Genomic DNA, 26,321 nt, shown 5'->3' with positions numbered 1-26,321 from the left:
ATGAGCTCCAGCCTGCTGGAAAACCCGGTGCAGGCGATTCTGTACCTGCGGGAACTCACCACCATCGTCCAGAACCAGCAGAGTCTCATCCAGACTCAGCGCTGCCGGATAGAGGAGCTGGACCGGCGGGTGGACGAGCTCATCGGCGAGAACAGGCACCTGCGGGACGTCAGGGTACAACAGCAGCATCCTTACCATCACCACCACCATCATCATCATCACCCCGACCCCAGCTGTCTTCATCATCACCACCACCCTCAGGACCCTAGTGCGGGGTCCCTGCCAGAACATGCGCCTCCAGCAGCACCGGTTGAGGCGGCTCCGGCGGTCCAGCCATCGCCTCCACAACCTATGGACCCTGGAGACATGCAGCTGGTCCCGGCCGACCCTTCCATGGTTTCCCCGGTTGAAAGTGACCCAGAAAACGGTGGAAGTTGCGCCAGCTGCCGCTCTTTGGTTCCGATGACCTCGACAACCCTTTGTCGATCCTTGGCCCTGACTAAGAAATCCGAGTGAGTATGTTATATGTATGTGTTTGTCGTAATAGAGTCTAATAGTAAGTCTGTTGTGCATGCAAACATAAGGTTTCATGTATTTTTCAAAATGTATTAAAATGGGAAAATTCTTATTGAAATTTCTGCAATATCGACCCACAGCTTAAATGTATTTCTTACCTTGGTTATAGTTGCCTTTTTAAATTCTTCATAGTATTTTTGTCTAAAACTGAATAATTATGGAACGTACACGCGCATGTGCGTGCCCTGCAGATTGAGAAGCGTTTAATTAATGAAGACGGCGCTTGCAGAATTCAAATTGTCTGCTGTGTGTGTCTGCTCAGGACTGAGCCAGAAGAAGAAGAGGTAGATTATTTAAATGAGAAACTGGATCACGATCACTGGATCATTACATAACAAACAGCTGTAGGCCTCTCTCTCTCTCTCTCTCTCTCTCCCCCTCTCTCTCTCTCTCTGTGTGTGTGTGTGTGTGTGTGTGTGTGTGTGTGTGTGCTGAGAACACACACTCAGGCAGCGGTCAATGCTTCACGTGTGATGATGAGACACCGCGGGTCGCTGTCCATGGTGCTGGGTTTCTCTATTAATTACTGCACGGGATCTGGGAATTCTCACAGGACCTCTGAGGCCTCTGATGTTGCTGTGTTAGATGAGACACACGTGCACACAGTCATACACACACACACACACACACACACACTACCACCACCACCACCACCACCACCACCCCCTGCTTGGCACCAGAGCCTCATAGTACATCAGCACATCACCTAATGAGAGAAAACCCATCCTTCTCTCTTTTTCTCCTTCTGCATGTGTATGTGTGTGTTCTGTTCATAAGTTGTATCCCAGCAGGAGTCCTGATTGGTCTCTCTGGGACTCCACCCCCACTGAGCAAAGCAACACAGAACAGAGCAGGAGTTGAGAAGAGCAGAGGAGTGCAAAAAGGGATACAGAGAAAAGGAATAGTTTGAGTAGCAAATGTTTCACCTGTCAGGCCTTACACTTCCAGCATCCACCAGTTGATTAGACAGTTCTTGTGGGGCTCCTGGTTTATATTAGCTTTCCTGTCTCTGTGGCTGCTGATGTGCGTCCTTGAATGCAACACCACACTCTCACTTTCTCATTGATTTTAAGTCTTTCTGGATGAGGCCAGCATGTGCTTAACACATCATTTCTACTGTTGCTCCTGGCAGACCAAGCAGATGAGGGGGAGGCGAGGCTTTCACTTGCATTTTTAGAGGATTCACCTCGCTGTGATTGCCTGCTGCATCCTGTCTGCAGCTGACTGGAGATCAGAGCTGCCCTGTGCTATTCCTGTTTTCAGTGACTTGTGTGTGTTACAGTGTTTCTGAGCTACAAACATGTGTGCTTTGGTGCATACTGTATGTCTGCGTGCATCCTGTTTAGTGTAGGCGCACGTGTTGGCAAGGGGCACACACTTGCTTTCTTTCACACGTTTTACTGCATGCATGAATCTGAATGTTTATCTAACCCTATAGAGCCCAATTTCCTTTACATTACAGTTAAACGGCATATGTTGCGCAGTGTTGCCTCTGTGTGTTTGTGTGCTTTACATTGTTGTATACATTGACAATGCACGTGGATGTGCCTATGGAGGTAGAGAAAAGATCCTCTCCTCTCCTCCACTCATTCTCTGTCTCTCTCTCCAGCTGAGCCTCCGATCTGCCCCACTTAGCCCATGGAGCGAACGGTAATCAGCCATTCTCAGGAGAGAGAAAGGCAGAGAGAGAGACAGAAAAAGAGAAAGATGCATTCTCAGTCGTTGCCTTTGATGGAGCCCTTGGAGGTGTCTAGAGGAAGGAGCTTGAGGCTGACAGTGGAATGGACCAGAAGAAGAAAAAAAAACGGGGGGGAGGTTCAGTGCACAGGTTCATGTCTCCTTGGTTTATCTATCTTGCTGGTGGACAAACAGATAGGTTGAGGGACAACTGAGGGACAGATTGTGGCGTCCTGTGGCACAGTGGAAGGCGCACACAATGTACTGGCATCATTTTTTGAAACCATATTACAAATGTAGCCAGTCTTGTTGCATGTTAAGCGTCCTCCTTTTCCCCCGATTTCTTTTACACTCTCTACTGGATACTAGCCGATGAAAAGCACTGTATTTAAAGTACTCTTACAAAGCAGGAAAAAAGGAGAGGGATAGTGAGAGGGAGGACGGGGCCCAGCAAGAGAGAACACAGGCCGACAGCAGGAGGCATGTACTCTTAAAATATTCACCTGTTCTCTTTGTAACCGTTGTCGGATGTGGATGGCCATTATGTGTGTGTGTCTTGTGCAGACAGATGGATAGAGTGCGTGTGCGTGTGCCTGTGTGCCTGTGTGTGTGTGTGTGTGTGTGTGTGTGTGTGTGTGTGTGTGTGTGTGTGTGTGTGTGTGTGTGTGTGTGTGTGTGGCTGTGTGGCTGTATGTTTGTGCACTAAGGGACCCAAGCAGCCTGGCCTCTTCCTCACTGCATGACCAAACCAAACTGAGCAGAGTCAAGCTGTTTTATATTAGTCTGACAAAATAATTCATCTCTCATATTGATGGTGAACAGGAACAAGTTTTGCTGTTCTACAGATTTCACATTTTGGCCTTAAGCTATGATCTCCTCCCCCCCTATCCCCTGTTTGAACTTCTCTTGTTGCTCTTGTCTCACCTAATCTTTTTAAAAGAAAAGAATCAATTTCCTTTTTTTCTTCATCTTCATTTGTTTTGCACAGATTTTTAACATATATTGTTTGTCTAATTTTGAAGGTGTTGTTTTTATTCAATAATTGATGTCGAATTTGTCTCAGATATTTAAGATTTGCTCCATTTTTGATTGGTTGTTACAGCATGCCACTTTAGTATAAAGATGTCTAAAGACAAATCAGATGCCAAAAAGGCCATAACCAAAACATTATTCTACTGATAAACTCAGTGCTGACAGTTTGCAGTAAATAAACCTTTCATTTGTCCACATGATTTCATTTTCCTGTGCATTACATAACACTTATTTTGCCTTGTTAAGCACCATCATACAGTAATACTGTACATTGATTAGCATGTTTGAAAAGATTCAGTTGCATGCATGAGAGATGAGTCTGACTGACTGGTGTTAATGAACTTGACTAATTACAGGTGCTGGACTTCACTTTATTTTTATCAGGTTTTATGATCCTGTGTGAGACAAAAATAGCAGCACCATAAAAAATATCATTTTGGAAAATGAATATTGAGATGTGACATAATCGTTTATAGAGATTTTTTAAAGCCCCCAGGAGTTGTTAACAGAAAGAAAAGAAATTGCTTTCTTGTCTTCTAAGAGAATTACTGCATAAACATCATTTCTGAAGAAAATGTGAAGGATTTTAAAACTACCGTCCCTCCATTACGGCAGCATGGGTACTGTGCTTAGGATCTCATCTCAGACTCCAAGGGGCTTTCAAAGTTTCAACACCATGGTTGTAAACAACTGCAGAGATGCTGCTAAATGGAAAACGTATTATTCATGTATACAGTATGTTTGCTTGCTGATCTGTGTGTGGGGTGTCAGTGGTTGGGTGAGTGTTACAACAGATGGAGGAGTATTATTAATAGAAACCGAGTGTGAGCAGTGTTGATTGGAGGTATTAATAATAATTTAAAAAACAGTGTCCCTTTAAGTCTGTTGAAGTTGCTGTGAAAAGGAGGCTTTTTATAGCTCGGACTGTCACTCTGAGGCTTGCAATAACTCTGACTGCCTGTCAGTGTGGGTCTGTGTCACTTGCAATATGCTGAACACAGGTCAGAAGACTTACTGTAGCGTAACCAAGAAATTCATTCATCTGAATGCTTTGGACTTATGTAAGAAACCTATGCTGGCCTCCACACCTCTGAAACAATGTATCTCTAAAACGTTATTTAAAGTCATGATCATGCTCATTTTTATGGCTGGTAGTGGAAGTAATCCAGCAACCAGAAAGTCAAAGGGTTGATCTATGCACCAGCTTACACATGACGTGTCTTGGTAACATTAAAATGCAAGAGAAATTAAAAAAGCAAACTTAAAGAGAGAAAGTGTTACCATTTGTCCAGATTTGGGTTTTTGGGAATTCTTCTAAATCACCACTGCTCTGATGGATTGGAGAGGGGCACGCACAAACATAAATACACTCACACATTGTAAGCGTTCTCAGCCTTGGATTGACCTACATAGGGTATGTACCCCGGGATCAGTGCCAAATTGTAAACAGAAACCATGGAAATAATCCAGAAGAGTCTAATGAGAGCCTCTTCAGGATCTTTTGGGATGTTGGGCTAAGAATGAGCTGAAGGAGGCAACAAAGCAAATAGCTAACAACAACCAATAATTACTGAATGTTACGCTGTCCTACCAATTCTGTCGACCTCTCCTATTTCATTTCTCTCCCCTTGCTTACCTCTCCTCCTCTCTTGTCTGTCCTGCAGGAGTGAGACCGTTCTGCATCAGTTTTGTTGCCCCGCCCCTGAGCATCCAGAGGTCGACACCACTGGCTCATCTGGGTAAGAGTGACTTAACCACCAATCACAGACGCTTTCATTTTTTCCTGTTTTTCCTCCTTAGTTCTTACAGTGTGCTCCTTCAACCACTGAAGAGTTTCTGTGTCTGTAAATATATCTATCTAACTATCTGTACACGTGTGTGTCATCCAACTGAGTCATGTCCACACTCAGGCATCAAGGCTTAACAAGCTTTTTGATCATGCTTGTTAGTGTGTGCACAGTAATGTATGTGAGTGCGAATTGGTGTATTTATATACACGTTGAGCCTGCGGTCACTGAAGCTACAGTGCATCCACTGCGTGTGAGAGTTAAATGCTCTGTAACAAACCTCTAGTTTACAGCCTCAAGGGTAACGTAGGTATAGAAAATGACAGAAAGAAGAGGCAGTGGGGGAAGGGGGGAGAGTAGGAGAGGGGAGGGGGTTTGAGCTGATATTGCCACTATAAAAGCGCCCATGGCAACCCAGGAATGACGCAACGGCTACCACTACCATAGTAACCGCAGAATAAAAGTGTTGACTTTGAGAATCTGCTGTAGCCACTTTTGCCGTCTGTTTCTGCATGGGCTGGTTGTCTGTTTTGTTGTATGAATTTGTTCATGTTTTTTTTTTTTTTTTTTTTTTTGCACGTGTGGGTGGAGGCATGTGAATGCATGACGTTTCACTTGGGGATGGTTGAATGAGCTGTTTTCAACTCTGAAAAGCTGATTTGGTCATGTTTCTCAATGATTACAGTTTGCCCTCCCTCCTCCAGAATTGATCCCATCTTTTAATCCTCTGTACTCAGTTTCCAAATCTAGTCTTTCCCAGTCACCTTCACTTTTCCTGTCTCTTCATCTGCTGTGATATTCTACACCCTTGAGTTGTTTATTTCTGTATGCACCTCTACTCATTATTTATACGTCTCCTGGAAGCCCATGTCTTTGTTAATCATCTTACCACTATTATTACTATCTTATCCCTCCCTATCAAGCCCTCTCTCATTCTGTTTTTTATTAATATCACCATCTGTCTAGCTGGAATTGCTCTCTTCTCTCTGATCTGATGACTTAACTCCTACACCCACATACAGTCCTGATTGGATGGGCTAATGACACAGCGGCATTGGACAGCCAGCTGAGATGATGAGATGTAGAGGAGCCATGTAACGCTGTAGCTCATCATTATCATCACATGAAGTTGTGTGTGCCTGGTGGCTGCAAACCCACACCACCTTTACACACTGTCATCCTATGAATCCATCCGAGCACACAAACCTCCCTCGAGACGTTATGAGATCTGCCTGTAGCCTAACATGCCGTGCCTTTTCTCTCCTCTTCTCAGCCTCTCTCTGTGTGTGGTTGTACAGTACTGTAAGCCTCTTTGGGACCTTGAGTGATGTGATTCGACAGATGTTCATTTCTCTTCCACTATGACATCACACAGGCAGGTAGAGACTGTGAGTGTGTGCCCGGTGTGTTCATTGCCGTGTATGTGAGTGTGTGTGTGTCAGATAGAGAGCAGTGTATAGCGCCCATATCATTATGGAGGCTTTTGCTGTCCAGATGCATTAATAGCTCAAGTCTTGCTTTTAAATCCTCTAATGTATTCTAATGTACTCTAATGTATTCTGATGCAGCGCTGGGGCATGGCAGTGTTTTAATAGAGTTTTCGAAAGAGACAGCCTCCAGCATGCACACACCAACACACTCTCTGTATCTTCCTGTTTTCTCTCTCTGTGTTTCCATCTCTGTCATTCCTCTGGCTCCACTCTCTTCCCTTTTTTGCTCCGGCCCACTCTCTCTCTCTCTCTCTGTGTCTCTCTCCCTCTCTCTCTCTCTGTCTCTCTCGCTCAGGCGATTTATCTCATTTAAAAATATGACCAGCTCCTCTGCCCTTTATCTGACTTTTGACTGGGGACACCAAATAGTTGCTTTCAATGCAATCGAAGAAAACAACGAAGAACTTTGGATATTAACTCATTATTTAACCATGAGCAGGATTTTTATTCTCCCCAGACTTGTTTAGTACTGGTCCACCTCATGTGAAAATGATTAGAGTAAGCATTATTGGGTTGGAGGACACAGCATCATGCACATTCTAACATAACTGCACCCGATAATAGAACCTCTTAGGGTTTCATCTCTATGCTACATTAGTCTATCTTAGTCAGACTTTGGCCATAAGATATTCTTCAAAATGAATAAAACTGAAGTTGTCGACAACAGAACTTGGAGAGAAAGAACACTTTTTGCTGTGTCATGGTAGTAATTTGCTCTGGTAAGGCTTGTATAGCTTTCATCAGAATTTTGATAATGCCATCATTTAAAAGAACATTGTTCCATCTGTGGACAGGATCTGGGATTAAAGAAGGAGGATAGGACACTTTATTAGAGGAAGTGAGTGCTGTTAGTCCACACACACACACACGCACACGCACACAAGCACACACACACACACACACACACACACGCACACACACACACACACGCACACAAGCACGCACACACACGAAAACAGGAAAAGAGTCCTGAGACAGATTGATTCTGACTTTAAATATATTTTTGTTTTGTCACTGCTTACCGCTTCTGCAGGTATTAAAGAAGTGTTTGTAAAATATCCGCAGAGTCTGATTTGGTTATTCCTCTAATTTTGTTTCAAGTCATGTTTGATATATAAGATATTGTCTGTTATTGTCTTGCAATACTTCCAGTGTTTTTGAGCTCTTCCTCCTTGTACTGTAATCATACAGCAGCAGAAAAACTGCATAAAATAGTATTTTTTTATTTCTATGCAGCAGACGCAGTGCGCTAGGCCTTTCATTACAGCTGCCACCAACATCCTAATGATGTAATTGCCATGGTAACACATCAGCTTTTATCTAGTGGAACTTTGTTTCAAGTTCTGAGTCCAAAATGACCCTCCAATTAAATTTATTGTCAAAATCCTGGAGTATCAGACAGTGTTATTCTGCTTTGATTGGTCTCGGAGCAGATCAATGTCTAATTATGCAGATAGAAACCTGAGTGATGACTACTTTTGTATGTATATTGCTTGTTGTGTTCTTGTTGTGACAGGGGTTAGCAGGGTCTGACAAAGATCTCGTTGTCATCAAAATATCAATAATATAATAATAATATAGTAAAACATAGTGTCCATTGCATGATCATTATTTTATGCTATAAATTGCCTTTGATAGGCGTGTAAATTACACTGGCTGTGAGCTCCAAAACCTCTGTTTACTGCTCATTGCAGATGTCGGCTGAAACAATTAGTAAAACTGACTGAGTGGCAGAAAATGAATCAACCACATTTACAACTGATCAATTAAACCCACAATGTGAGTTACTGCTGCTTTTCCTCTTTTACCAAATTGATTAATTGTAAAACAGTTTAATGAAAATATTGTTACTTGCAGCCCTGCTACAGCTTAAACCTTTTGGGTTTTACTATATAGGCAATAGTCAAATGATGAAAGGATATGGCAAAAATCTGTAATGTAAACAGTCTTTTTATGCTGGTGACAATTTTAGAGTTTCTCTCCTGCAACCTGCAGTGGAGCCACAAATCTGATGAAACAGAGCTGGACACATAAAGCGTGCCCTGAGCCACCACAGTCACACATCACTCTCCACCTGCTGCTTCCCTCATGAACCTCTTCACACTCCACATAGTTGATGACCTGCCACTGCGATAACGGCAGAGTTTTGGAGGTCAGGAAGGAGGACTGATAGCTTTTCTGCTCTTATTTCCGTGGCAGGGGACAGATGCTGAGCCTAGAGGATGGAACTTCCTCTGGTGGAGAAGTTGAGGGAACCAAGAGGGAGGGACCCAGCGAGTATGAGATCACCCTGGAGAATAAAAACAAACAGGTAAGTCTTTCTCAAAATGTGAGGTGTAACTGCACTTTCAGGTGTGTGTGTGTGTTTCTGTGTTTGTGTGTGTTTGGGACAGAGCGAATGATGACTCCTCCACCTCCTTCAGTGTGAGTTGGTGTGTGCATGTCAAGAGGGTGAAAGGATGATCATTTGACATTATATCTTGTGTGACAAAAAGATTCCCATTTAGATCTATTTCCGTCTCTGTTGACATGAAAAGGAGCACCAGTGTTTCCACTGCCACAGCGAGAGGAACTAGGGAGAATGCTAGGTTGTCATGGCAACAGTAAATAACTGCTTCTGGCGGCTGGAGATGTCTTTATTTCTCATAGCAAACTGCTGAAGGGTCTTCTGTTGCTACTGCTATTGCCTCTGCAATGTGAGCTTGTGTGTCTATACGAGTGTGTGCTTCTGTTGTATGTGTGTGTGTATGTGTGTGTTTGTGTGCAATTTCTGTTGACGTGCTTTCCTGTGTGTGCAGAGTGCAGACACACACCCAGACGCATGTGAGGCTGTCCTCCTTTTTTTCTCCCTCTCTGTCTCTTTTTCCTTGCTTCCCTTTCCTTCATCTCTCCCTCATGCAATGAAAATATACTAGGGACAAATTCTGGAGGAAGCTGAGATTTTGGGCTCTGCCAACAAGCAGCACAAGTATAGGCTTGTGCAGGTTTTTACTTTTCTGTTCATTTTTTGCAGCAGCACCTTTGTCACAGTCGATCCATCCTCCTTCCCATGGCCCTTCAGCCACTATCTGTTGAATGATGATAGATGATGTTTACTTTGGCTGTATTTCATGACCCAGTCATTGCTCAAAGTATTTTGATCTTTTGTAGACATGGGCACAAAATGGCAACATGATATTTGTCTGCTGTTAATAAATATTTTTCAGTGGTGCCTGTGTGCTTTGCAATATCACTCTTGAAGTGTCTTCAGTGAGACTCGGAGCCTTGTAAACATGTTTGATATTTAAACTCACTCCCCCTCACTCTCTTCATATCCCCAGATAGAGGAGCTGGAGCAGAAGTATGGAGGCCATCTAATAGCGAGGCGGGCCGCCCGTCGTATCCAGACAGCTTTCCGTCAGTACCAACTTAGCAAGAACTTCCAAAAGATCCGTAACTCGCTGTCGGAGAGCAAGTTGCCCCGCCGGATCTCACTGCGCCATCCCAGCCCTTCAGGCCAAAACAGGAACGCTACCCAGAGACATAGTTACAGTCTACATCCGGGAGGAGGACAGATACCTTTGCGCTCCAAAACACCACCTCCGCCTCCGTGTCGCTCCACCTCTCTGCCTCCTTCTCCTGCATCTGCCCCAGCAGCTGCTTCTTCCGCTGGCCCAGGCCCAGCTCCAGCTACGACTCCTGGACAGACACTCACACAGCTGGAGGACTGCTTCTCTGAACAAGTTAGTGCTGTACTCATACCTGGTTTTATTCAATGTTACAGTTCCCACGCACTTTATTCTGAGTAGGGATCCAAAATGGTCCAGGAAAAAAATTCTATAAATGTAGTTTTATGTCTATTATTTCAATGTGAAATCTAACGAACGCTGGATACATTTTCCAATCGAAGCCCAGTATTCATAGTAATGTTTTGACAAACCATTAAGATGTAAATATGCCACTGACAAGTGACACCATTTTCCAACTCTAACCTCCCTGCCTTTGAATCCTACCCTCACCTGTGCAAAGAGCAAATAATCAGCTGTAACAAGGCCTTATATCTACATTGTATCTGCTTCAACTAAATTATACGGGGCTGTCTCAACTGGCTTGTTAGGCAGTTTCATTTAATGTCATGGTCCACCATCTGTTTACCTAAATTTATCCTGGTTTATAAATAGCTACTCATTAGCAACTGCTGGTATCACACACTTTACTTTTCTACACACGAATCATGTCCATTGACCTAAAGAAAAGCATTGTTTTTCATATTTGCAGCTGCACTCCTTGGCCCAGTCAATTGATGATGCCCTTCGTGGTTGGAGCTTGTCGGAAGGTGGAGAGGGGAAGGGCCTACTGATGGACCCTGGGGCCCTTCGTGCAGCTGCTGAGAGTGCTTGTCTGCCCCGCAGTGCCAGTTCGCTGCTCATGGCCTTCAGGGATGTCACTGTTCACATTGACAGCAATAGCTCCTACACCATCTCTTCTGCTACCACCACGACAACCACCTCTCTGGGTAACACAGGTGGAGGAGAGCCCGGTAATAGGAAGACCTCTGTTAGTGGGACAGCTGGAGGAGGAGATGGCCAGTTGGCAGAGGGTGCAGAGCCAGATTTTCCCGCACCTCCTCCCAGTGAGGAGCTGGAAAAGATTGATCCAGGATCCAGGAGGGGATCGGCAGTGCCAGGTCCGGGAGGAGGAGGGACAGAGGGGGAGAGCAGCTCAGACAGACTGGAGTCCACCTCCACTTCTACCTCTACGTCTACTTCCATCTCCGCAGCCCAGTCTAACCAGCAGCCTGCCCAGATCTACACCCAGTACCAGCAGTACCACTATACTCATCCTCAACAGATCCCAGGAGGACCGAGCCCTGAGGCCCTGCAGGCCCTGGTCGTTTCTCTGCCTAGAGATCGCTGCCAGGACCCAGCTTCCTGCCGCTCGCCAACCCTGTCCACAGACACACACCGCAAACGCCTGTACCGTATAGGACTCAACCTCTTCAATGTGTGAGTGACCAGACAACACTCACACATGCTTCTGCACATAGAAAAATGTAAATTATTTCTGCAGCTTCTGGCTCTGTGTTCAAAGTACACTTATTACTGTTCATGTCTAACAAATCCCCTATAGCCCGGCAAACTGCTCTAAGGATCTGCTCATTAGTGTTGGTGATTGTTGAGTGGAGCAGCCTGTTCAGTGGCATCTTGAGATGTGATGTCAATGAAAAAAAAGAGGTGAAGATAGAGAGGGGGGTACGAGACAAAGAGAGGAAAAGAGGGAAAATGTGGTTGAAGAGGAGAAGCAGTCAAGGAGGCCATGGACAATGTGAAAGCCTCTCAGTTCCTATAAATAGAGTCCACGGTTGGCCTGCACTTATTATTAGTTAATGCAAATTAAAGTAAATTAACTCATATGCATCAGTGACAGTGGGTCTAATCCAGAGGTCCAGAGCTAACAGCTTTTGCCTTTGAATGCACTTGTCCTTTCCTTCTCTCTCTTTACACTGTTCTTCCTCTTACACACACACACATGTTCTCTCATATACACACATTAAGCATCCTTCCTTTTAAATACAGTGTTTAGAATTTTCTTTCTCACTCTGGCCCACACACCTCTCCGCTTGAACGCACATAAACATCATAAACATGCCGTTAACTCTAACACTATCCTTTCTGCTGTTGGCTACTGCGAGCAGGAACCCAGAAAGAGGCATCCACTTCCTGATCACACGTGGTTTCGTCCCAGACACGGCCATTGGAGTGGCTCACTTCCTGCTGCAGAGGAAGGGCCTGAGCAGACAGATGATTGGAGAGTTCTTGGGAAACAGCAAGCTGCAATTCAACAGAGACGTTCTTGAGTAAGTCCTCCTTTTTTTGAATATGGTGACATTTATACATTACACACACAGTACATAGGCGGCATGGCATTCTTCGTTCAAACTCACTGGCTGGCTGTGGCTCTTCTGTGTGGAGTTTCCATGTTCTGTCCATGTTCTGAGAAGATGGAATTTGCTCAGTTCTCATGGAGATGGCTTTCAGTTTAGATTTTTAAATAACCTTGTATCACTTGCTAATAATACATCATTTATAAAGGTTTCATAAATTTGAACTAGTTTTTTAATTTAAATAATTTTAATTAATATTAATAAATCATTCAGAAATGTTTTATAGACTAGCAATTAAAGGATTATTGCAGCAATTTATTACCTGTATTTCACTCACTTCCATAAAGTTAAGGGACTCACGAAAGTCAAATGTCAAAGGAAAATGGCTAAGGTCAAAGCAGCAACAACCAAGATGTCCTGATTAGTCTACAAAAAATGCTGGAGCCTACACTTCCCATAATGCAACTCGAGTGTTTCTATGGTGAGCCTTTTTACCTAATAAACACTCACAAATCCACAGTTTGAAACACAGGCTTACTTTCATAAAGTAGTCTCCAAGCACAAGCTGACATTACTAATGTCTTCTTAAGACACCACTATGGCATTGTCAACGTGTCTTACTCACTTCTGAAAGCTGCAGAAGACATTTTCACAGGAAGTATAGCATTGCTGCAGTTCCCATTTAATGAAAACAGCTATTGGCTTGCCAGGTTACAAAACATCATGCCACTCTATTTGCATTTTTAGTTTGCTGTTTAGTTAATCAAGATGACCCTCCAATAGACTATTACCCTGTAGATAAAAGCTGGAGAGCATCTGGACTAAAATCCCTTTATTAGGAGTTGCAAAGTGAAAAGTGGTAAAAAACAATTTCTAATTGACTTATGAATATTCACAACAGCAGACTTGATGGGTTACTAGAAAGTGAGAGACTTATGAATCTTTATTTGCTACTTAACTAAATGATGCCTTGGATTTGACAAAATCTCACCTCAAGGTCCATTTAGTAGTCTTCGGAAGATTTTTGTCAGCCACTCTAAAGTCAAGAATGAATCTGAACTTCCTGGATGTTTTGTTGCTACTACAAAAAGGGGAGGAGATTAAATGAGAGATTTTTTTTTAGAACCGAATGAATTCAGGTATTTTTAAAATGCTAAAAGCAGAATTAGCTATAGGAGCCCAGCCCCACATATACAGTACACATGATAACACAGACAAACTTGACATACAGGACTTGCAGAAATGCAACACATCCATGAAAACACACATTTCCTTAATGCTTTCACGCTCACCCTTTTTGCATCCAACCAGTGTAGACAGAGATCCAGGATAGAGGGGCTTTTTACTGAGGTTGTTGCAGAGACTGTAGAAATAGGTCACTGCACTGAACACACACATACACACACAAACACAAGCACACACCCTCACTTACTCTCACACTGACACACAGGCACATGCATGGACACAAATACCAATGTAGATTTACACACATGGTTGCAAAATGTTCATACACAAACTTGTTTATGTACTTTCATTGCCACAGCCTGTCCTCAGCCTTTCAAGGACCTCTCTCTTGCCCTCTTGCTCTTTGCATTTCATTATTTCGCCCTCTCATCCTTCTCATCCTTTTCCTCTTTTATCTCGCACTGTCGTCAGATCCTTTCTTCTCCATTTATGTTTATACAAAGTGCGTGTGTGTGTATGTACGTGTGTGTGTGTGTGTGTGTGTGTGTGTGTGTGTGTGTGTGTGTGTGTGTGTGTGTGTGTGTGTGTGTGTATATGTGTGCAAACATGTTGTCTCTGTGTGCATCTTCCAGGTCAGTGGTTCTGTAATGGAAGTATGACTGTAAGAGGCGAATTTGCCATCAGGATTTGGGTACTCATAGTTTGTTGTACATGCACACGCACGGACACAGCATACTCACTCACTCACTCACTCAGTCACTTAGTCACTCACTCACTTACTCACTCACTCACTCACTCACTCACTCAAGGTTAAAAACCTTTATCTCACTCTCTTTTTCTCATTTGTTTTCTTTCTTTCTGTCTGTCTCTTCACAGTTGTGTTGTGGATGAGATGGATTTTTCAGGCATGGAGCTCGACGAAGCCCTGAGAAAGTTCCAGGCTCATGTTCGTGTTCAGGGAGAAGCACAGAAAGTGGAGAGACTCATCGAAGCCTTTAGGTGAGACTGTCAACTTGCTCACAACTGGCCTCACTGACTAACAGGCTCTGGCTCGGCTCTTTAATATGACTCCCCACAACAATAGTCCATCACATGAGTGAGCAGGGCTTTTAAGGGCACTCAGGCACAGGGAACTTTTTTAAATTAAAGACCTTTTGCCTATGGCTACCTATGCAAAGTGAAACAATGACACGTAACCAAGCTCACATGTTTTGCAATAAATTAAATATATATATAAAAAAAAAAAAACCCTCCTCTGATCTCATCTTGCAGCCTTGGGGTAGCAGACGTATCCAGAATGGCATACTAATGGGCAAACTGTATAAGCAAAGTGTTTAAGTGGTTCTGCTAGCTCACTGCAGCAAGCTCTGATGAGACCAAAGCTCCGTATCATTAACAAATTACACTGATTGCCTCTAACCTTTGACTAAACTCAGCAGTGTTTGATTGTCAGCCAATCATAACAGGGATCTGAGCTGCAGGCAATCAGTCTGTGTCTCATAAGACAAAAATAGATGCTCTATTTCACAACTTTCTTCTCTGGATGACACTTTCTAGTCAAATCTTGAGGGTTTGTTGCAGTTGCAGTTGTGTGATATCCACATGTTTTTCCACTGCTCAACAATTAATCTTTCTCTTAACCTTTGGGGAGTCAATCAGTCTGGTTTTTATTCCCACTTACTCACTGCTTGGGACAGACTATTACCCATTTTCACATGCACATTAAGACATTAGACACACAAATTAATATGTACAAGTGCACATTTAGTCTGAGTTTGCTTTCTGCTAATGTCAGTGCTGACTCCCACCCTCCAGTCACTAAAATGTATGAAAATATCTGCTGGAGAAGGCTCATTTAAATATCAAGAAGACCTTAGGAGACCTACTCTAGTTTGTGCACTCCCTTTGTGCTTTTGACTGGCGGGTTTGGCCTCTAACAAACTCCTTGACAGAAACATGTTTTTGTGATATTTTACCTTCTGAAAACCCATTGATGTTACAGCAGACAGAGGTGACCAGACAAATCGATTTTGTATCCCCTGGCTACCACTGTCCTTGAAATGTTCTGAAATTATCCATAGATTGCCCGTAGGACTAAAACTGCAATAAAAATGTCCTTTGTTGTTTTATATTTCAGCATAATTGTTTGCATTGTCGAGAAACTTTCATCTCCCGTTGTGATGTACTTGTGATTTGCAGCTCTTGCCCTCAGGTTTACCAACAGGATATGACTAGAGCCACTGCCCCCTTGAACTCATTAACCAAGATGTCCTTTTTATTCATTCATTCATTCATTACACAATATTGCTAGTATTAGTTAATATTAGGGGGGTGTAATCACCAAGAAAATGTGCTGCATGCTTATTTTCGACCATCAGCTTTCGTCATCCAAAATAGGTAGCATTGTATTTGTTTGGAGCTGTTTTCTCATTGTCAACAAATCCCAGGAAAAATCCAAAAGCAACAATGTGCTAGCCTGACACTTTGTACTTTCACACTTTACTCCTACATTTGTGGCTGTCACCTCCAGGCTCAGTCATTCTGAAGTCATACTGAAGACGTAAATCTTTAAAAATTGTTAAAATATTCATAGTTTCATTTATTAAAAAGGGTCTGAATCAAGAATCTGAGAATTGTCACCTTACATTGTGGAAGGGCTTGAGTGTGCCCGTGATCGTAGGAGCTGAGTTGTTGGGGCAATAGCCCCTGGCATATTCTCTCAAGGCAAATGTGTCCCAGGTGAGGGTCCAGACTAAGAATGATTCATTTACTTCAATGAAGTGGTATTTCAGGTATGCAGCAACCTCACCCAGAAGAGGGAGACCATGGCACCCTCCTGAAGCTAGGCCTGGGAGGGGATATTGGCATCTGATAGCTTGCCCTTGACCCATGGTGACCAGTTAGGCACAGCCCAAAGAGATTACATCAATCAATCAATCAATCAATCAATCAATCAATCAATAATACTTAATTTACATAGCACTTTTCATACAATAAAATGTAGCACAAAGTGATTCACACAATAACAGCAAACAAAAGAAAGCAGAAGCAAAACCAAAAGCCACACACACACACACACTCCCACACACACACCTACACACACACACACACACACACACACCCTTTCTCTCACACATAACACATGCATAAACACTAGAAAGAAGGCAACTGAAGCACTATCTTACTCACCACCACACCAGAGACTGGATAAAACCAAATAAATAAAAGGAGCTAAAAATAAATACATCAATAAATAAAATACAAAGTTAATTTTAAATAATAATAATAATAATAATTATAATATTAATAATAATAATTAAAAGATGACAGCTTAATAAAAATACATTCAAATGCATTAAAACAAAAATTATACAACAAATAGGCTAAATAAACTAAAAAGACTAAACTAAACTATGAAGACTAAACGATTAAAATAGATAGATAAAAGGATGGAACATAATAAAACCTATAAGTAAAATCTAATCAAAAGCCATGCAAAGATAAAGACTGGGGTTGATTACATGGCCAAATGGGCAGCGAGTGGGAACCAGGACCCGGGTGTGTTGATTGTGGCCATTGTGAACTACTGTAGGTCTAGGGATATAGAACATCACCTCCTTAGTGGGGAAGGAAGTGGAGATTGTGTGGGAGGGAGAGCGGTATCGACTAGACATGGTTTGACTAACATCTACACACTGTTGGCTCTGAACCAAACGTGGGCAACGATGCAGAAACTGGAGGTGACAAACACCATATTTGAGCATAAGCTTGTTCATAAGTGTACCTGGTACCAGAACATTGTAGGCCAATCAGGTAGTGGGGGAGACTGGCGGACAGACCTAGTAGGCCCAAACGAGTAGTGGGGGTGGACTGGGAATATCTGGCGGGTGCCCCCTGTTAGCAGGGTCTTTACCTTACACCTCCAGAAAAATTTCTCTTGCATCTTGGCGGGGGCTGGTGACATGGAATCTGAGCGGGCCATGTTCAGGATCTCAATTGTGGAGGCAGATCAGAGCGGTGACTGGAAGGTCATTGGTGCCTATAGGGGTAACCCATCAATGTGCTGGTGAATGACGGCAGTGAAGGAGGCTGTCATGCTGAAGAAGGAGGCCTTTTATGCTTGGCCAACCCAGGGGTTTCCAGGAGCAGCAGATGAGTACTGAAGGGCCAAAAGGGCATCAACTTTGGGGGTTACTGAAGCAAAATCTCAGTTGTGGGAGTTTGGGGAGGCCATGGAGAAGGACTTTTGGTTGGCCTCAAAGAAGTTCTCGCAAACCAGGAAGGGGAAGCAGGGCTTAACCCAGGTTGTTCAGTCAGGGAGAACTGCTGAACTTGACTGGGGACATTGTTGTGACATACCATCAATGGAGGAGGCAGAGCTGGATGATTCAGGGGACATTGGGCTGACATGGTTGACACACCTCTTCAGTGTCACATGGAGGTCGGGGTTAGTGCTTGTGGACTGGCAGAACAGGGTGGTGTTTCCCATTTTTTTTAAAAAAGGGGACCAGAACGTGTGTTTGAATGATCACAATGTTAAGCCTTCTAAGGAAAGGTTATGTGGCATGGGAATGCCTTGGGTTCTCCCAGGAGGAGCTGGACAGTGTTGCTGGGTTGAAGGATGTCTTGGTTTCCTTGATGCCACCGTGGCCTGGTCCTGCATAAAGGGTGATAAATGGATGGATGGAATGATAGTAAAAGAGGCCAGTAAATTCCTAAGCTGGCTGGGCACTGTCATTTTTAGCAAACATTACACAAACATGAGCAAAATTGTGCATTTATTGGGAACTATTTCAGTTGTGCATGAATACATATTTGGTGATCTAGTATGTACTTATGCTCTATGTGTGGTTGATGTACAAAAACCTGGAAAAATATGTCAAACAGTACTACTGTGCAGTTTACTGATGGATTTTTAAAAACAGTTGTAGACTACAATTGAGGTGTGTGGTACAGGAGAATAAGACATATCAAGATTTTGATACTCAATACCTGTTAGCAGGATCAGTTCATTGTTAGTTTTGGTGTTTTTGTGGGAAGTCTGTTCCTACTCCAAGTAAAAAGTGGTACAGGAGGAGGGGGATAAGGAGCAGTCATGACACTTCCCCCCACTGCTTCTGATTTGAGGGCCAATGAGAACACCCTCCGTGGTCATCAGTTAATCACATCACACTCAATCATACGTGCTGAGCCCCAGGGCGCAGATTACAAATTCATCTGTGATCTGAGACCACACTCTCTGATGCCAGAACTGTGAGTATAGGTCAGAAATGAACAGGCTTTATCGAGACAGCCAGACATCCAATGCCATGTCTGTTACATAATAGTTGTTATGTCATCTGTTTGAAGCGTGTTGTACTCTTGTCGTGAGTAGTTCTTTTATACAAAGTGGTATTTGTGCCAGCTGGCATGCAACTTTCATATGCAGATATAAAGATACATGCTCGGGAGCCAGTGTTTATATGAACTGGTTACATAAGATGGAGATCCATGCTTGAAAGTGTGAATGAAGCACAAACACACACACACACACATACACACACACACACACACACACACACACACACACACACAAACATTTACTCACTCAACTGTTTGTTCACTGAGTGCATAAACATGCACACATATGCACTTGCACGTTCATACACATTTCCATTTGCATACATACTCACACACATACAGTGCAGCAGATCTTGCCTTGCATTCAGTCTTTGATGAATTTGCTGCAGAATTACATCAAGTTGGCAAATCTGGAGGCTCGTGTGTGCCTCTGTGTGTGTCTCTATGTACGTAAATTTTTATTTGTGCCTCTACGATTATTTCTACCGCGCAGGATCTATTCCCCCACAAACAAAGGCATTGAACTGGGCTACAGTCGACTGATGCCCTGTGAGTTCTCTGGCCTTAGATCTTCTGTGGGGTATGGGTCTGGTTGTGCAGGTCTCGGAAGTGGCCTCTTGCTTGCATATGTTCTGACAAATACACAGTCTTTTGGAGCAGAGCAGCCCTCTCCATGTCTGCATCCTGCCTGGCTGCAGAGATAAAAGCCTCCTGCCACTGAAATGGCCCACTGTGTAAGTGTAAGTGACAGTAAGAAAGATAGGGAGGGAGCTATGGGGGAGGGATGGAAGCAAGAGTTTGTGCAGTCTGTGGGCAGCGATGGAGCAGAGCAAGTCCAAATGCACCATCTCCGGTTCCAAAGAAGTCTGGGCAGTGTTACCTTACCTACAGCAGAATCATTTCCCACTGTTAAATGTCTCATTTGTCCTGTCAGTCTTATTTATGGCAGAGTGACTGCTCCTCACAAGAAGAAGAAGTTGCAATCAGTCAGTGTTGGAGTCAATCAGTCAGATAATAAAATAGTGCAGCTTGTTTGATATGTGCCTTAAAACCAGTGAATTTGCCTGCAGTGTGTGACATGAATAAAATGTTCATGTTGCCTTCATATCTTTAACATTTTTTACTCCCTTATTCAAATTTAGTTACTGTGCCCACTTGCTACCTCAAAATCCCAAGATTTCCTCCCAGCTCGCTGAAACTCAACAGTTAGTACTGTGAAGAAATGTGTGAGTGTGATGTAAAAAAAAGCCAGGGAGTGCATCATTTAGGTTTGATACATGGGTTGTATTAGCCTCAGGATATAAGTTGTTGAGAGGTGTTTCTAATATTAATCAATCCTCATGGATATAAAATCAGTGGACAAAATATTAAAAATCAAATTTCAGCATAAATTCAACAGCACCTTAAGCTAGAGCAAAAACTTGAACTAACATGTTTCCAAAACAGTTTTAATAAAAATGTAACATTAAAACCTTTTAAAAGTGAGAATTTACTGACGGGTTGTTGAATTAGACTGCAGTAGTTTAACTATGTGTCCCTAATAATGTGTGTTGCTGAAATGTTGATGCAGACACGGAATAAGGCTGCTGCACCAACAGTGATTAAAGGATAAGACTTGCAATCTTATGTGCAGAGCCGAACAAACAATGAACTTGTGCTACCTTGTAAATTTCAGTACAAAGTAAAGAGCTTGTGTTATCTAACACAACAAACTAGTGAGGCTCTGTAAATGGAACCACGTTCCTGTATATGCACAGACCTCCTGTGACTGAAAATGTGGTCCCTATTATTAGTCATTGGAGCTGTTTCTAAATAATCTACAATAACCATTGCATTTGGGATGATGGAACATGTCACCTAGTGCAGCGGTGTGGCTCACTTACTGGTATAGTTTTTGGACAACAACGAGCTCTACGGCACAGATGAATACAATATCAGGCTTTGGATACACACAGTATACTTGTAAGTGAGATGAATTCATTGTTGGTTTGGCTCTGCACAAGATTTATTGACAATAAGAATACTATCGAAAATCAGCAGCTTTATCCTACATACTCAAGATCTGGATTGATTTTTCTCATGATACTTTGGTAGCGGAATAAAGGTTACATGTAGTGCATTAGGCAAAAGGCATCTGATTTGTGCATAAAGGGTTTCCCCCTTTTTAGTTTATTCAACAAACTGGCTTCTGTATTGTATTCCTTTGTAACCCATGTTTGTTATACTAGGTAAAACATTTCTGTAGCAACTATGTCGTGTTTGTAAAAGTGGTACAAAATCAAAAGAACACTGTCCTGTTTGCCCCTCACAGCCAGCGGTACTGTATGTGTAACCCCGATGTGGTGCAGCAGTTTCACAACCCAGACACCATCTTCATCCTGGCCTTTGCTGTAGTCCTTCTCAACACTGACATGTACTCGCCCAACATCAAACCCCAGCGCAAAATGGGCCTCGATGACTTCATACGCAACCTAAGAGGTTAGTGTTTGCATATAATGTGCATGTACTGTATGAGCAAAAGAGAGAGATAGTGTTTACATAGATGCTCCATGTATGTGTAAAGTGTCCCTGTAGACAGAGCTGGTATAAAGAGCTGCAGACATGTTTCAACATTTATGGTAAGTGGAAAGTTTGAACATTGGTTATTTATGGAAGTCACGTGTGCACACACATGCACATTTCAAACCTTTTACTGCAAATCATGAAGAGATCCACTGGTGAGATTCGACAGAAAGAATAAGATGGATGAAAAGGACAGCAGATGGGAGAATAGTCAAAGTTTTACAACAGGCACTCTTCTTATCAACCTCACTTCAATCTCGCTATCAGTCTTTTGAGTGACAGGCTCTTCAACTCAAGTAAATTACTCAAAGAGGCAGCGGGCACCTGCCTTTGCTCACTGCCATTAAAAAAAAACAAAAAAACAAAAAAACATTAGCAGTGCAAAAGGAGATTCCTGATATCCTTGACTCAGAGATCTGGTCCAGAGACTGTGGCTCACTTAGCGTTAGATTTAACGATATGAGCTCAGGTTTCTGGAAGCATCTCATCACCTGTGATATGCTCCCCGAGGCTCTCAACACTGTCTCCATTCAACAGTTCAACAGATACATACAGTAGCCTACATTTACTGGCTTAAAGCACAGAGCAGTTTGTACTTTCAGTTAACGGTAAGAATCCAAACTAAAATACACTTTAAAAATCTTCTCAACTGAGTTTTAATTACTGAGCCAAACAGGTTTTATCCTGAGGCTGAGCAGCAGTGACAGACTGCAGTCTGATGTCTGTGAGCTGCTCCGTGGTGATAATGGAGCAACTGCCAGGACACAATGGCAGCACACATACTGCGATAAAAGCCCATTTTCTGATTCACCGCTGCAAACCTGACAATAAAATTAATTTAGCTGTAATATTTCAGACAAAATAACTATGTGAGCTAAGACAGTTGATATCAAATTCAATTGTTATTAAATGTATCTGTTCCGTCCGCAGTAGTTTCCATTGTAGCCGGTGCTAATCTTCTTGGGATCTGCGCAGTAAAATAATTTAATTGTTATTCAACATCTTTGAATATTAAACACAGACGTCAGCTGGATTTGTTTGAGATTTTGGCTTGAGTGTCTAAAATCACTGGACCAGCACACTATAGATTCTGTTTGAGGGTAGATTTTTCTTCTCTGTACTGCCCTAGGCCATTTTGATTTTTCTTCTTTGGTGATGTCCTTCTTTGACTGTTAGTTAACTGGCCAGGAACCAACAATACCACTGCAGTGGTGAAACATTTAAGAAACCTCTTATACTGCAAAAGAACTTGTCTTTTTTCCCAAGCTCTACAAGTAACCTCATATCTTGTCACAAAAGGCTCCCTATTAACTATTGTTACTTTATGATTACTTTGTGTATGATGTCTGTCTTACTGTTTGCTAAATCCCTCCCTCAAACTGCAATTGTATGATCATTGCAACAATGACACAACAGAAAGATGAAGAGTTTGGATAGTGCTGTCTTTTTGAAATAAAAAAAACACAAGATTAAAGATAAGATTATATCTAATATAAGATTGTTAGCATGTCCGGCTAACCACTCAGAGGAATAGCTCTACACTGTATTGCAATGTTGCAGTGGTATTAAGCTGCAATGCAAGGTTGCGTTAATCTGTGATGCAAGATTAAGCTGATTTATTTCCATGCCCTCTACATGGATCATCAGCTGATGAACATGCTAATGTATTGCCTGAGCTGTGTAGCTTTAGCCTCAGTCATTTAGAACAATAGATTTAGCCATGATATGCATTTTTAAAACCTTGTCTACAGGATTCTTGTTTTAAAACAAGTCAGCTGGAAACATTAAAGCAGCCGGAGACATTTCCAACCAACACATGGAGCCTGCTTTTGTGTACCTCTGTCTGAAATCAATGAGTCATTATTTAAACAATGACATTATTTTCAGGGGTAATTCTCTGTTATTATTGTAAACTGCATATTTGCTTGAAAGGCATAGCAACCATCCATAGCAACAGTAACAGCTGCACATTTAGTGTTAGAGCTGCCTGTAGAGCTAGCAATAGATTACTTCTCAACCCTGATGGTGACTATTCCTATATTATATGGTCCCTCAGGTGTGGACGATGGAGCAGACATACCCAGAGAGATGGTGGCAGGCATTTATGAAAGAATCCAACAGAGAGAGCTTCGCTCCAATGAAGACCATGTCACCTATGTGAGCCGTGTGGAACAGTCCATCCTGGGTCTGAAAACTGTGAGTATTATGTGTTTGTGTGCAAGTCTTTCCTCTTTCATTTTCATTTGAGGGAGCTGTCTGTACTTGTTTATTCTGTCTCTTTTCTCTTGTGTCATCTATTATTTCGCTGCAGCCTGTCCTCTGTGCTATCTGTCATCTCCATCTCTTTAACCTTGCCTCCACAGATCCTTGCTGTGCCCCACAGACGTCTGGTGTGCTGCTGTCGTCTGTTTGAGGTGCCTGATGCCAACAAGCCTCATAAACAGAAACTGTCCCAGCTCCAGAGAGAGGTCTTCCTCTTCAATGACCTGCTGCTGGTGAGGATTCACCTCTAAAAAACACTATTCACTTACTCACTAGAATACTAAACCACATTTTAAAGCCAATGCACAATTGAGACATCACAGCCATATATTCTTATTCAGTTTATTTAGTGTGTTGGAACTTCACAGTCTTTGTGTTTTGTGCATCTCTAGATCCTGAAGCTGTGTCCCAAGAAGAAAAGCTCAGCTTCTTACACCTTCTGTAAAGCTATGGGTCTTCTAGGAATGCAGTTTCACCTCTTCAGCAATGAATGTAAGATGCTGTTTTACTCTGCAGCACATTATTCTCAGTCCAAGTCAACCCTGCAGTAAAAATGCTGGTGTAACTGTCAGAGACAGCATTGTTGTCTGGCAAGTCTGGGTCAGGGCCCATTCTAAAATGCTAAGGGGTTGAGAGGGAGACAAAAATAATTCACTGTTACAGCAACCATCTCCCAAAAAACTGCAGGAAAATATTACCTGTTAAAGGGAGATTTTGGGAGAACCTGCAAAACACACCACATTATTGTCATAAAATGTAAGCATGAACATAAGGAATGTTATGGGTATTGTATGATGCCAATTACAACCCAAATAACTAAAAATAATAAAAGCTGGTTTCATTCATGTCCTGTTGATGAATTTATTTGCAGCTCTGTTATGATTTTGCCACTTTGAGACATATAATGTTGATTTTGTCCCATTTGAGCTTCTGGTAGTTTCAGGATTTGTGTCAGTTTTCAATTTACAATTTTTCTTTCACAATTACTAACCATTGGTCCTGTGTGTAGGAATCTACCACATATCTCTCTAGAAATTACAGGGATAAAGTACCACTCAACTCAAAAGGACCTTATAGTATTTTGTTTTGACATTTCACATACTGTTTCCCAAGACACAGTTATTGTCTGACTTTTCTATAAGGCAAGTGCTCATTTATTGCTGCCCCATCCACTTTTATGGGTCATAAAAAAGGGTTCGATAGCACTTTTTGGTCTGCAGTGCCAGTTCAGGCAAAACTATTCATCATTTGAGTTCTTAGACAGGTTAGACTGTTGAAACCATTCAAAACTCTATGTTTCAATGAAGTTATATTTTCACCAAGTCCCCATAACATAGATATTGAGGGGCTGAAATTGTTCACAACTGTAGGTGTGATTTATGGATTTATAAATTAATTTAGCCAGATCTGTTGTCTCAGAACTGACCCAACTGAACCCAATGTACTGTTTTGTTTATTTTAGGTTTTGTCAATTAAATTATAATTAAACCTGAATAATCTATAAAGTAATTCTTTAATTTAGCTTGAGTCACCAAAGAGAAAAAAAAGTTCTCTCCACTGATCACGAGTACATATGATTTTCTTACTATTTATTCCTTCACTGTTGCCAGAAACATTTTTGCCCAATAGCCTCAAAGTATAAGTCTGTGCAAGTATTCTTAGCAGCGTCTTGTAAAAGAGAAACTGAAGTAAAACTGGCAACGGTGAAGTATTTTGAAAGATCCACATCCTGCATCCCTTTTTAGAATCAAAGTTGGTGAAAGCTCGTTCTCTTTGTCTGCGTCTCTCATCAGATTATGCCCATGGCATCACCATGCTGAGCCCGTTTACCTCAGAGAAGAAGCAGCTGGTAAGTTTCTGCTCCCCCAGCGGAGAGGAGCTCAGGAAGTTTGCAGAGGAACTCCGAGAGGCCATCACAGAGGTCAACGAGATGGAGCAGATACACATCCAGTGTAAGAAAAACAAAATGCACACCTCAATACATGCAAATGAAACGCACACACACACACACCTACGTCTGGCTGAACCCTCTGTTTCTTGTGTTTTAGGGGAATTGGAGAGGCAGCAAGGTATTCAGCCACATGGCGTACACACCAATGGTGGGCAAGTGGACACACACACAGGACACGGCTCTCCCTCAGGTGCTGGTTTTGCCCAGGTGGCATAAAATTGTTAAAAAACTATATATTTGCCATGACAATGAATATATTACTAAAGGGAATCTAAAAAATGGAACAAGTTCATTGAAGAGGTGCATGAATAAAACCCACCACACTGAACAATTCACAAAGAAGTGGATTTTGGTCAGGCTTTTGTCACTATTTTGGTATGAAAAGAAGACATTGTTCCATTCTATAACTCCCCAAATAATTTTCACATTTCTCTTTTTGTATGAGTTAAACCAACAAAATGATGTGTAATCTCTGGAGTTGCTGATATATATGCATCTCTGGCCCTGTATATTAAAAGAATAATAGTTTGACATTTAGGTAAATATGCTTATTCTCTTCTTTAGATGAGAACATTGATACCACTTTCATATCTTTA

General features: G+C 42.3%; 1 protein-coding gene across 1 annotated transcript in view; it reads left to right on the top strand.

Moving 5' to 3' along the window:
• Nucleotides 1-26,321, top strand: part of iqsec3b (IQ motif and Sec7 domain ArfGEF 3b) — a 28,229-nt gene continuing 1,908 nt past the window's right edge. Inside the window, exons 1-13 of the mRNA XM_053319126.1 lie at nt 1-512; nt 4,950-5,024; nt 8,762-8,873; nt 9,883-10,284; nt 10,820-11,547; nt 12,237-12,398; nt 14,487-14,609; nt 21,262-21,428; nt 23,569-23,708; nt 23,876-24,007; nt 24,167-24,266; nt 25,568-25,726; nt 25,823-25,915. Coding sequence (XP_053175101.1) covers nt 1-512; nt 4,950-5,024; nt 8,762-8,873; nt 9,883-10,284; nt 10,820-11,547; nt 12,237-12,398; nt 14,487-14,609; nt 21,262-21,428; nt 23,569-23,708; nt 23,876-24,007; nt 24,167-24,266; nt 25,568-25,726; nt 25,823-25,915 — 2,905 coding nt within the window. The remainder of the gene's footprint in view (nt 513-4,949; nt 5,025-8,761; nt 8,874-9,882; nt 10,285-10,819; nt 11,548-12,236; nt 12,399-14,486; nt 14,610-21,261; nt 21,429-23,568; nt 23,709-23,875; nt 24,008-24,166; nt 24,267-25,567; nt 25,727-25,822; nt 25,916-26,321) is intronic.

Source organism: Scomber japonicus, chromosome 5 (genome assembly GCF_027409825.1).
Source record: "Scomber japonicus isolate fScoJap1 chromosome 5, fScoJap1.pri, whole genome shotgun sequence".
NCBI classification, from domain to species: Eukaryota; Metazoa; Chordata; class Actinopteri; order Scombriformes; family Scombridae; genus Scomber; species Scomber japonicus.
This window is presented reverse-complemented; position numbering and strand designations above follow the sequence as displayed.